The sequence below is a fragment of the Haliotis cracherodii genome, unplaced genomic scaffold, assembly GCF_022045235.1.
Source record: "Haliotis cracherodii isolate W230 unplaced genomic scaffold, xgHalCrac1.p SCAF_12, whole genome shotgun sequence".
Lineage (NCBI taxonomy): Eukaryota > Metazoa > Mollusca > Gastropoda > Lepetellida > Haliotidae > Haliotis > Haliotis cracherodii.
The window spans coordinates 2,606,658-2,620,637 of record NW_027266267.1 but is presented as its reverse complement, the minus strand read 5'-3'; the positions used below and the strand labels follow the sequence as shown (position 1 = coordinate 2,620,637).

The 13,980-nt window shown below is 45.6% G+C and overlaps 1 protein-coding gene across 1 annotated transcript; it reads left to right on the top strand.

The window, feature by feature from the left end:
• Window positions 1-1,617: 1,617 nt before the first annotated feature.
• On the top strand, window positions 1,618-13,624 carry LOC139458121 (CD63 antigen-like). The gene is made up of 7 exons (XM_071239428.1): window positions 1,618-1,677; window positions 3,514-3,807; window positions 6,620-6,694; window positions 7,283-7,387; window positions 12,158-12,298; window positions 12,934-13,017; window positions 13,556-13,624. Exons 1-7 carry the CDS (start codon window positions 1,618-1,620, stop codon window positions 13,622-13,624), a joined length of 828 nt encoding a protein of 275 aa, XP_071095529.1.
• Window positions 13,625-13,980: the final 356 nt, after the last annotated feature.

Here is a 13,980-nt window from a genome sequence, read left to right as displayed (position 1 = left end):
ACAGTCCTGATGTAACTGCAGACCTGATGTAACTGTAGACGTATATAAGCTCCGATTCCCACCTGGAGCAGGTGACATTGCATGGAGTGGCCAGTCCGGTCCCCAGACCTCAGCGTTATCAACTACGCCCCGTCCTTCCGGCATCTCTACTGGAACTCGGGTGTGTTCTTACTGAAGAGTGGACAACCTTCCCTCGGCAACCATTCAGACATTAATTTGGGGGCATGAAACAATGGTGACAAGCTGTGATGGCACCACGTGGATCACATACGCGCTGCTGAGAGTTGTTTTTAAACAATGATTTTGTTTTTTGGGTTTTTTTTACGTTTAAGTTTTGGTCATATGTTTTCATTTTGACGGTGATCTGACTAAAGATAAATCACATGTTTGTTGGCATTGTGTGACACATGACAACGGACGTTTGGTCATTGAACGTGTCTTCACGCAAAAGAGATGAACACAATTTGACGTATTGCCCTAAAGTGATCATCCTTAGCAGACTTGGAGTAGATGTCCCCGATTACACACGGTTTGGGTATATCCTGTTGTCAGTCCGGTCGTCTAAGGGCACGCTAGAAACCCATGATTGTTGGTTCGAATCCCCGTTCGCCCCGGTTACGTTTCTAGGCTTTACAGCACCATGCCCATATTTGTGTATTTCCCCAAAGTGATAACGTCTGAGACCTGCATCACTTCAGGCTTTCCTCCCACATCAATCTGACACGCTTAGAAAGCGGAATACTGTTCAAACCGGCGTTAAAACCCGCCTCACGCACTTACCCTCTCTATGTAATTATCCTGAGGTAATTGTAACAGTCAATCACATGGTTAACTCATATGACAGGAAGAACCTTTGTTTAAAAATATCTTGTCCTTATACCTCCCCTGGATAATATGGATAGCCTAGTGGTTAAAGTGTTCGCTCGTCACGCCGAAGACCCGGGTTCGATTCCCAACATGGGTACATTATGTGGAGCCCATTTCTGGTGTTCACCACTGTGACAATGTTGACATATTGCTAAAAGCGGCGTAAAACAACACTCGCCCACTGACTTACTCCCTCGGAACGAGCAATATCTACCGGGGAGTTTTATTTAACTTTTGAAATTCAGATCTGAGACGGAGTTGAAGCTGGTTTATTGCCGGCATATCTGCAGCGGGTGTAGAAAAGCTAATAACCCTTGTGACGTGAGGTTATCAGACACAGGTGACAAACGAGGTGTTCCCATGCCAATCAGATAACACAGTCGGCACAGAGTACAGCTTATCTCACAATACCCCACCACGCACCCCTGCAACTCAACGCATTGTCGTCACGCGCCTCAACACTTCCTGGAGCCACTGTACAGGTGTATTGGATCCTATCAGCTCACTTGGAATAACCTTCTGTTTTCTTAAACAGGTTGATTTTTAAACATTTCTGTTTAAAATTAAATGAAGTTTTATTGGAAAAGATGGGTATTGATAAACGTATCATTACATGTTCTGGTTGGGGTTAAACGGTGTGGTTGTATTTTTTAAAGGATTGAAGTGCAGTTGTCGCGCTTAGCAACGTGACAACATCTTGGACAACGATCCCAGAGAGAGGAGACTGTGTAGTGTTCCCCAGCTGTCAACATGGGTGGCTGTAGTTCCCTTGGACGACTCGTCCTCGTCATCTTGAATCTACTATTTTTGGTGAGTGTGATACGATATGAATATCAATACATCTAGATTTTGACATATTTATTTTTTGTTTGGTGATTCTGAGGGTTTGTCGATTAAAACTGTTTATCCTTGTACGACTCATGTGTTACGTATATAAGTTCGGGGTTTGATCCCCGGCCGCGTCATACAAAAAGACGTTAAAAGATGGTACTTGTTGTTACCCTGTCTGGCGCTCGGCATTGAGGGGCTAAAACAAGGACTGGTCGGCTCGGAGTTAGTATACTGCTTACTTACTTACTTACTTTGGAGATTTAACGTGCGCTTTCCGACTGATGCGTATTTCGCACACGGGCCCGGCCAGGCCATTTAATGTGTTTCCGAAAGGGGCGAGGGTGGTCTGTGCAACCCAAGAGGGGGCTTTAGGGGTTGCTTATATAGAATTTGGGAATTTTGAGATTTGGAATAGATGCTAGTATACTGTGTCTGAGTGGGGTATTCATGTTAAACTGCGGCATTGTATCTCAGTGAGCTAGCGCTTTCAACTGGCATCAGTCCGGACTAGTACAAGCAGCATGCATGCACGTCGCTATATAAGTGCAATAATCTAGGACGCGACGTAAAACCCCATTTCACCCCACCTTCCCCCAGTGAGCACATGTTTCTGATCCTGGTGAATGTCACTGGGTTTTGTGTCAATATTGACTTTGATCTAAAACACGGCTACTTGTATAAACTACAATCATACTGAAAACAACGTGCAAGATATGTTCACAATATATAACTAGTTAAGAAGCAGTTGTTATTTAGTCGACGTCTGAACAATTTTATTTGGATTTTCTTTATTTGGATTTATTTTCGTGGATGGCCTGAATATGATGTTCAAATGTTTTTTGTTTGTGAAGCTTACTCTGGGAGTTATAAATACTTATAAAAACACCTTTACGTACATTACTGCACATCACGTGTGATAACTGGATACTTTATGTTGTACATTGTGAACATTGTTCAGTATAACTGTCGTTTAGACAAGAAGCCTCAGCCTGCCTCTATGTGTTTACTGTATAGTCAACGCTTTTAATCTATACAATTATTGATTCAAACCCTGTGACATTCACCAGGGTCACTAACATGTGACCAATGTCCTCCATCGTCACATCGCTGGCATCGGTGTTACGCATCACTCACTCGCCGAGCAGGGCGGTTATCTCCCCTTTGTCAGACAGGCTGTTGTTAGACATAACTCACTTCACGATCAGGGCGGTTATCTCCCCTTTGTCAGACAGGCTGTTGTTAAACATTACTCACTCCACGATCAGGGCGGTGATCTCCCCGATCCCCGGTGATCATGTTTAGGCGGTATCAAAGTATATCTTGTTGAGGTGGTATCACTGTATATCATGTTAAGGTGGTATCACTGTATATCTTGTTGAGGCGGTATCACTGTATATCATGTTGAGGCGGTATCACTGTATATCATGTTGAGATGACCGCCTCCATGGTCTAGTGGTAAAGCGGAAGTTCCGGGGTTCGATCCCCGACCGCGTCATACCAAAAGACGTTAAAAGATGGTACTTGTTGTTTCCCTGTCTGGCGCTCGGCATTAAGGGGCTAAAACAAGGACTGGTCGGCTCGGAGTCAGTATACTGTGTCTGAGTTGGGTATTCATGTTAAACTGCGGCATGGTATCTCAGTGAGCTAGCACTATAAATCGACATCAGTCCGGACTAGTACAAGCAGCAACACACACTCACACGTACATGCACATCGCTATAAAACTGCAATAATCCTGGACGCGACGTTAAACCCCATTTCACCTCACCTCATGTTGAGACGGTATCACCGTATATCACGTTCCGTACGTTTCAGGTGATTTCCCTGGCACTGCTGGCTGTCGGGGCAATACTGAAGTTCACGCCAGAAACGTTGATGGGTTTCATCCTGGCCGGGGCACAGTCCGCGATACCCACGGCTCCTCCAGGTCCTACAGGTCTCCCTGCAAGCTACACCGTGCCTACCATCCCCATACCTGACACGCTCAGCTTCATGCCAGTGGTAGGCGATGTCGCAACGGTGCTGCTGGTGCTGGGGGCTGTGCTGTTCTGCATCTCCTTCCTGGCGTGCTGCGGAGCGTGTTGTAAGTGGAGACCTTTCCTTGTCGTGGTAAGTCGCTCGTCACCCGTCCACCGTCCCCGATACAGTAAACTACGTTTATAACGAACACGTTTATAACGAACTGACGGATAAGACGAACTTGTTTTCTTTGTCCCGGTCACTGTTGCATGTATGTTATACATATGCTTATAACGATCTACGGTTACCACGAAGTAAAATTATTGGCCCCTTTGAGTTCGTTATAACCGTAGTTTACTGTACTTGTATCGAACCCAGTATTCTCGCATGCATTAGTAAGTGAGAGTGAGTTAAAAGTTTACGTCTCATCGGCAATATTTCAACAAGTTGATATATACACAAGTGATTCAGGAATATAAAGTTATATTTGAAAGCAAATTTGTCAAACATTTTTGAGCATAACAATATTGTATGTATTACGATAAGTATTTAGATCTGCATTCACACGTGTATTGACATATATACATTCACACTATATTTTCATTTGTATTCAAACCAGTATTGAGACCTGTATACAGAACATTCGAAAGACTCGTCCTGAGTATTTATACTAAACAACAAAAGTTCCTGTGACATTGAAAATGATTTAATGCAAAGTTATGTTTTGTACCAAATCTGAAACAAATTCGGTTTGCAACAGATAAAAGACTCCTGTAAGTGTTCAAATGGTTTAATTTGCCATACTGACTTCAGAAAATGCGTGTTTTCATACAAAAAAACATGAACATGCCAAAGTGTCAATTTACAAATCAATAGCATGTATGTCCATCTCTGGTTGCGATGCAAGCAACACATCTTTGTCTCATGGAATGGACCAGGCATCGCACAAAGTCCTGTGGGATATCTGTCCATATCTGCTGGAGCATGTTTCGAAGTTCCTGGAGTGTCTGTGGAACACTTGGTTGACGTCGAAGGCGCCGGTCCATATCATCCCACATGTGCTCGATTGGTGAGAGATCAGGCGAGCGAGCCGGCCAGTTGATGACATTCACGTTGCTTGTTGAAGGGAATCCTGAAAAAGTCGAGCAATATGAGGCCGGGCGTTGTCATGTTGAAAGGTAATGCCTGGGCCATGACGACGCCAAAACGGTAGATCAACATGGTCGATGATCTCGTCGCGGTAGCGCTGTTCTTTGAGATTTCCCTCTACCACTATCAAACGGGTCATCTGTCTTGCTGTAATCCCACCCATACCATAACGCTGCCGCCCCCGATCTTCTTCCATGACACAATGATTGACGTAACATTCACCTCGACGTCGCTACACCCCAATCCGTCCATCGCTGTGGCTGAGGTGAAAATGAGACTCGTCAGTGAATAGAACTTGTCCCCACTGCATGGCCATCCAGCATAGACGCTGTCTGCACCACTGTAGACGTGCTTGACGGTTGTTTCCTGTCAAAATGGGACGTCTGGCGGGTCTTCTGGCGACAATCCCTGCACATCTGAGGCGACGACATACGGTTTGTGAAGATATTCGTCGAAGGCCAGGGATGCTTCTTGCAGTCACTGTTGCTGGCTGGAATCGATTTCGTAGGTGTGTTGTTCGAATCCAGTTGTCTTGTGGATTATTGGTTACGCGTGGCCTGCCACTCCGAGGATGGTCTCTGACTGCATTCGTCTGTTGCCAACGTTGCGGAAAAACAAATGTTGTTTCTGTGGACGTCAAATTGTCCTGCAACATCACGTTGACTGGATTCTGCTTCAAGCATACCAATGGCTCGCAGACGCTGATTTTTGGACAGGCGTGGCATTTCGTAACGTTGAATAATTGCTTGAATTTGTTGTTTTTCTGAGTGGTTGTTGTCAGCAGGATGCTTAACAATGCATATGGAATCCCGTTAACGCACATGTTTTTATATCCATTCTTGGGTAGTGAAATGCATGGGGCTTGCACAGAAGTCAACTTTTGAATGGAATGCATGCTTTTCTATAGCAGTTGCGTTTTTGTGACTTGATTCCATACATGTACTACAATATCGAAAACCAAACTTTACTTGTTTGAAAAATACACTAAAATATTGGTCTCACAGGAACTTTTGTTGTTGAGTTATGGCTATGGTTTAGGAGTTAAGATCACCTCAGCGCTAAGATCGTTTGGACAACAGCACCCTGTATTCTAAGCATCGTTCACATCGTTATTGAAATCTTTATTCAGACTTGTGTGCTCACCTGTCTTCTCATTTATAGTCACACCTGTTTTAATACCTGTATTCAAACCTGTATCCACAGCTATTTCACCACCTGTATTTACACTTGTATCTACACCTGTATTCACACCTGTTTTACCACCTGAAATTCACACCTTTTATACCACCTGTATTCACACCTGTTTTAACACCTGTATTCACACTTGTATTCACACCTGTTTTAACACCTGTATTTACACTTGTATTTACACCTGTATTCACAACTGTTTAGACACCTGTATTCACACCTGTATTCACACCTGTTTTAACACCTGTATTTACACCTGTATTCACACCTGTATTTACACCTGTATTCACACCTGTATTTACACCTGTATTCACGCCTGTATTTACACCTGTTTTAACACCTGTATTCACACCTATATTTACAGCTGTATTTACACCTGTATTCACACCTGTATTTACACCTGTTTTAACACCTGTATTCACACCTGTATTCACACCTGTTTTAACACCTGTATTCGGACCTGTATTTACACCTGTATTCACACCTGTTTTAACACCTGTATTCACACCTGTATTTACACCTGTATTCACACCTGTTTTAATACCTGTATTCACACCTGTATTTACACCTGTATTCACACCTGTTTTAACACCTGTATTCACACCTGTCTTCCCGATGATTCCAGTTTGTCATTGTGGTGATTCTCCTGATCGTGGGGATAGCGGTCATAGGTGCCCTGTTTCTCGTCAAGGACTCCGTGGTGAGTACATCATCTGTACTCGACTGTACGCACTCAACGTAACGTATCAGACACAGAATAGCAGACAGCAAGTAGTACTTTAGCGCATGTACACTAACCGCGCGCACACTTACCGCACACTCACTACCGCACGGTCAATAACCGCATGCACACTTACCGCACGCTCAATTACCGCAATTACCGCACGCACACTCACCGATCCACACGAACTCACTGCAAGCACACTTATGGCACGTACAATACCACACTAATACTTAGTGAGTGAGTGAGTTGGGTTTAACGCCGCTTTTAATATTATTCCAGTTATAACACGGCGTGTCAGCTTAATGTGGGAGGAAAGCCCGAAGTGATGCAGGTCTCAGACGTGTACCACTTCGGTGAAACCCATGAGCACGGGTATAGTGCTGACAAACCAAGAAACATAATCGGGGCGAACCGGGATTCGAACCCACAATCATAGGTTTCTGGCGTGCCCAAGGGACGCAACTCTGCACAGCGAATCGCGGCGCCTTAGACGACTGGGTTACCCGTGCCCCCAATAATACTTACTGACAATACACTCAATACTGTCACGTTTCTGTTCTGCAGCTTCACAACACCATCCGCAGCTCCCTGGTGGCGAAGACCAAAGCCGAATACGCTTCCCACAAGGATGGAGCATTCATACAGATCACGAATGTCCTTGCTCTTAAGGTAATGTTTGAGTGAGTATGGTTTTACGCCGCTTTTAGCATTATTACAGCAATATCACGGCGGAGGACACACGAAATGGGCTTCACACATTGTTACCACATGGAGAATCGAACGGTCTTTGGTGTGATGAGCAAACGCTTTTACCACTTGGCTACGCGATCGCCCCTTTGAGGTAATGATGCCAATTTTACTATATAGGCCACCAACAATACTAAACATCAATGCAATGTTTGAACATATACTCAACAACAAAAGTTCCTGTGACACCAATATTTTAGTGTTTTTTTCAAACAAGTAAAGTTTGGTTTTCGATATTGTAGTACATGTAGGTAATCAAGTCGCAACTGCTATAGAAAAGTCTGCATTCCATGCAAAAGTTGACTTTTGTGCAAGCCCCATGCATTTCACTACCCAAGAATGGGTATGAAAACTAGTGTGTTAACGGGATACCATATGCATTGTTAAGCATCGTGCTGACAACAACCACTCAGAAAAACAACAAAATTACGCAATTATTCAACATTATGAAATGCCACGCCTGTCCGAAAATGAGCGTCTGCGAGCCATTGGTATGCTTGAAGCAGGATCGAGTCAATGTGATGTTGCAAGACAATTCAACGTCCACAAAAACACCATTTGGTGTTTATGGCAACGTTGGCAACAGACGAATGAAGTCAGAGACCATCCTCGGAGTGGCAGGCCACGCGTAACCAATAATCCACAAGACAACTGGATTTCGAACAACACACCTACGAAATCGATTCCTGCCAGCAACAGTGACTGCAAGAAGCATCCCTGGCCTTCGACGAATATCTTCACAAACCGTATGTCGTCGCCTCAGATGTGCAGGGATTGTCGCCAAAAGACTCGCCAGACGTCCCATTTTGACAGGAAACCACCGTCAAGCACGTCTACAATGGTGCAGACAGCGTCTACGCTGGATGGCCATGCAGTGGGGACAAGTTCTATTCACTGACGAGTTTCGTTTTCACCTTAGCGATGGACGGATTGGCGTGTACCGACGTCAAGGTAAACGTTACGTCAATCATTGTGTCATGGGAGAAGATCGGTTCGGGGGCGGCAGCGTTATGGTATGGGTGGGATTACAGCAAGACAGTGGGCCCGTTTGATACTGGTTGAGGGAAATCTCAATGGACAGCGCTACCGCGACGAGATCATCGACCATGTTGATCTACCGTTTTGGCGTCGTCATGGCCCAGGCATTACCTTTCAACATGACAACGCCCCGCCTCATATTGCTGGACTTGTTAAGGATTCTCCTCAACAAAACAACATGCATGTCATCAACTGGCCGGCTCGCTGGCCTGATCTCTCGACAATCGAGTACATATGGGGGGATGAGATGGAACGGCGCCTTCGACATCAACCAAGTGTTCCACAGACACTCCAGGAACTTCGAAACATGCTCCAGCAGATATGGACAGCTATCCCACAGGAATTTGTGCGACCTCTGGTCCATTCCATGAGACGAATATGTGTTGCTTGCATCTCAACTTGCAACTCTCTGTTGCAAACCGAAATTGTTTCAGAATTTGGTAAAAAAAACATAACTTTTCATTAAAAATCTTATTTAATGTCACAGGAACATTTGTTGTTCAGTATATTATGACAGTGTACATGTGCGGACATCCTTCTCTTTCGTCAACGCTGTAGCGGGTGTATGGACATTCCAGGAATGACAAGGACACTGTGTTGTCTATGCTGTAAGGGGTCTATGGACATTCAAGGCAATGCAGAACAAGGACACTGTTGAGTATGGACATTCCAGGAAGGACGAGGACAATGTTTAGTCCACGCTGTAGGGGTGTATGGACATTCCAGGAAGGACGAGGACAATGTTTAGTCAACGCTGTAGGGGTGTATGGAAGGGGTGTATGGACATTCCAGGGAGGGCGAGGACAATGTTTAGTCCACGCTGTAGGTGTGTATCGACATTCTAGGGAGGACGAGGACAATGTCTAGTCCACGCTGTATGGGGTGTATGAACATTCGATGGAGGACGAGGACAATGTTTAGTCCACGCTGTAAGAGTGTATGGACATTCGATGGAGGACGAGAACAATGTCTAGTCCACGCTGTAAGGGGTGTATGGACATTCTAGGGAGGACGAGGACAATGTTTAGTCAAAGCTGTAGGGGTGTATGGACATTCCAGGAAGGACGAGGACAATGTTTAGTCAAAGCTGTATAGGGTGTATGGAAGGGGTGTATGGACATTCCAGGGAGGACGAAGCCAATGTTTAGTCTATGTTGTAGTGGGTGTATGGACATTCTAGGAAGGACAAGGAAAATGTCTAGTCCACGCTGTATGGGGTGTATGGACATTCCAGGGAGGACGAAGACACTGTGTTGTCCACGCTTTAAGAGTGTATGGACATTCTAGGGAGGACGAGGACAATGTCTAGTCCACGCTGTATGGGGTGTATGGACATTCGATGGAGGACGAGGACAATGTTTAGTCCACGCTGTAAGAGTGTATGGACATTCGATGGAGGACGAGAACAATGTCTAGTCCACGCTGTAAGGGGTGTATGGACATTCTAGGGAGGACGAGGACAATGTTTAGTCCACGCTGTATGGGGTGTAAGGACATTCGAGGGAGGACGAGGACAATGTTTAGTCTACACTGCATAGGGTGTAGGGACGTTCCAGGAAGGACGAGGACAATGTTTAGTCCACGCTGTATGGGGTGTATGAACATTCCAGGGAGGACGAGGACAATGTTTAGTCCACTCTGTAAGGGGTGTATGGACATTCCAGGGAGGACGAGGACAATGTTTAGTCCTCGATGTAAGAGGTGTATGGACATTCTAGGAAGGACGAGGACAATGCTTAGTCCGCGATGTAAGAGGTGTATGGACATTCCAGGAAGGACGAGGACAATGTTTAGTCCGCAATGTAAGAGGTGTATGGACATTCCAGAAAGGACGAGGACAATGCTTAGTCCGCAATGTAAGAGGTGTATGGACATTCCAGGAAGGACGAGGACAATGTTTAGTCCGCAATGTAAGAGGTGTATGGACATTCCAGGAAGGACGAGGACAATGTTTAGTCCGCAATGTAAGAGGTGTATGGACATTCCAGGAAGGACGAGGACAATGTTTAGTCCATGCTGTATAGGGTGTATGGACATTCCAGGGAGGACGAGGACAATGTTTTGTCCACGCTGTACGGGGTGTATGGACATTCCAGGGAGAACGAGGACAATGTTAAGTCCACGCTATATGGGGTGTATGGACATTCCAGGGAGGATGAGGACAATGTTTAGTCCGCGCTGTAAGAGTGTATGGACATTCCAGGGAGGACGAGGACAATGTTTAGTCCACGCTGTAAGGGGTGTATGGGCATTCCAGGAAGGACGAGGACAATGCTTAGTCCACGATGTAAGAGGTGTATGGACATTCCAGGAAGGACGAGGACAATGTTTAGTCCGCGATGTAAGAGGTGTATGGACATTCCAGGAAGGACGAGGACAATGTTTAGTCCATGCTGAGTATGGTTTATGGGCATTCCAGGGAGGACGAGGACAATGTTTTGTCCATTCTGTAAGGGGTTTTTGGACATTACAGGGAGGTCGAGGACAATGTTTAGTCCACGATGTAGGGGTGTATGGACATTCCAGGGAGGACGAGGACAATGTTTAGTCCATGCTGTATAGGGTGTATGGACATTCCAGGGAGGACGAGGACAATGTTTAGTCCACGCTGTAGGGGTGTGTGGACATTCCAGGGAGTACGAGGACAATGTTTAGTCCATGCTGTAAGGGGTGTATGGTCATTCCAGGGTGGAAGGGGACAATGTTTAGTCCATGCTGTAAGGGGTGTATCGATATTCAAGGGAGGACGAGGACAATGTTTAGTCCACGCTGTAACGGTTGTATGGACATTTTAGGGAGGACGAGGACACTGATCGTGAAAAAGTGCCCGTTCACCTCATCCCGACAACGTTTCGGAGCAGTTCGAGCACGTCCGTAGCCGATCTCAACCCGTTCTTAACCAGTTACCCGCCGTGATATTGCTGGAATATTGCTAAAAGCGGCGTAAAAACATACTCAGTCAGTCAGTCTTAACCAGTTCAACCTCGTTCTACCTCGTTCACAATACGTCGAAGCCAGTTCTAACTAATTCTTAACCCGACCAATTCGTTCGCAGTATGTCCTCATCTCGTCCCAAGTGCGTGTGTTCGCGTCCTGGCCCGTCCTGGCCCGACTCCTATGGATACCTAGCGCGTTGTAGCCAGTCTTCATCCAAAGAGAAGTCGGCCCGGTCGGTGTGCACACCTACTGCAATTTATGTTGGACTGCACCACGTCGTAACAATTCCGTTCGAAGTACGGCAGTTCCGTTCGTAATACGTCTTTCTCGTTTTAAATACGTTGTCAATCCGACTAATTGCAGAACCGGATGGACGAGAATTTTTTTTGAGTAGACTCAAAGTCCTAATGCACCCTCCCCGTCCGAGCCCGTCCATGAAGTTCGTAAAAAGACTGTCAATAGTTGTTACTACGTCCACTACGTTCATACACAGTTGGAGCCCGTTGGACAACATTTTCTCGAACGTATTGAGAACTAGTTTGGTGTGATTGGGATATAACCTGCATACAGAAGAGATACGTCACTCCTTGAAGCATGGTGCGATTGTTATGTGTAAGAGCATCTCCATGTAAACATGTACAGTAAACATGACAAAAATAATTGTTTACTGGAATCATTATTACAACTTCAACACTAGTAGTTCTCATTGGTTGTCAGATGCATTGCTGTGGGTTCACGGGGCCGTCGGACTTCGTCAAGAACGTGACAGCGGACTTTAAGGAGGTTCCTGTGACATGCTGTAAGGAGTTGGGAAAGGAATGTTTAACAAACAGGAAAGCTACAGATATCCAACAAACGGTGAGTGAACCAGTGCGAGTGAGTCAGTGAGTCAGTCAGTGATTCAGTGAGTCAGTCAGTGAGTGAGCCAATGAGTCACTCAGTGAGTCAGTCAGTGAGCCAATGAGTCAGTCAGTGAGCCAATGAGTCAGTGAGTGAGTGAGTTAGTCAGTCAGCAAATGAGTCAGTCAGTGAGTGAGTTAGTTAGAGAGTCAGTGAGTGAGTCAGTAGGTAAGTCAGTCAGTCATTGAGCCAATGGGTCAATGAGTGAATGAGTCAGTCAGTCAGTGTGTCCTGAGTGCTTAGCTGACGTCATCGGGGCACGGCTGCACTCACTCATGCTGACGACCCATGTCATCTGGTCAGTTGTGACATTCAGTTACTGCCATTTGAACTTCACGCCCCTGTATTGCCGAGCTAGCAGCTTCTTACAAAGGGACTGACATGGTGCCTCCACCATCACTGTCTAGTCCTGTCTTTGTGAAGGACAGTTCGTTATAGGTTTCTCTTCCTGGGGGTAACGTATTGACAAGATCGCACAGGCGACCCTGGCGTCTCAGCTCCGTTATTTATGTATTAACATACGGAGAGGCGGTATCAGTTTGCTACTCATGTGATACCCGCGATATTGACTATGATGTTTTCCCCCTGCGCAGGGCTGCTATGAAAAACTACAAGACATGATCCAGAACTCAAAAACATGGGCGATTGTTGGTCTCGTCGGTATACTCGTCCTGCTGGTGAGTATAAGTGAAAATGGGCCATTGTTGGTCTTGTCGGTATACTCGTCCTGCTGGTGAGTATAAGTGAAAATGGACCATTGTTGGTCTTGTCGGTATACTCCTCCTGCTGATGAGTATAGGGAGAAAATGGACTGTTGTTGGTCTTGTCAGTATACTCGTCCTGCTGGTTAGTATAGGCGAAAATGGACTATTGTTGGTCTTGTCGGTATACTCGCCCTGCTGGTGAGTATAGGGAGAAAACAGACTATTGTTGGTCTTGTCGGTATACTCGTCCTGCTGCTGAGTGAGTGAGTGAGTGAATGGGACTTTTAACGTTGTGATGAAATCAACGATCACGAGTATGGTGCAGACAAACCAATGAGAACCACCAGTTCAAATATTGGAGTCGAACCCACCACCACATATCCTGACATGTCTAAGGGACGAAACTCTGCACAGCGAATTGAGATGCCATAGATTGGTAGGCATACTAGTTTTCATTGGTCATGCATGACTCCATTAACATATTAAGTATGTAATTATGTTTCTCACACAGCTGCTTGAAGTTGTCTTCGCCATCCTCATCGTTGTGGACGTCAGCAGCAACAAAGTGGGCCAGTCGTAGATACAGCATGGTAATAGTGCATGGATCACTTCACCAAACACTTGATAGCATCACAGGTCACATGGTCGCACTGGGTACTGTTTTCTAGGCGATAAAGCAATCCCTTAGATGTAACATCACTTTCCGATAGTGTACAACTTAGGTCCTTTTCTGAGTTCATTTCACCGACTCGCCGCCCTCCTGCTCGATCAGCGCATACCTACGTTCCTTAAGTGTGTGGTTCTCTGTAGTGAGACGTAATATAGCGTGACCTTCACCCCACTTGACCTTCACCCCACTTGACACTGGCATCACATTCAATCCCAGTCTCCAAGTGACGTGATACTCACGATACATACGAATCACTATATGTATAC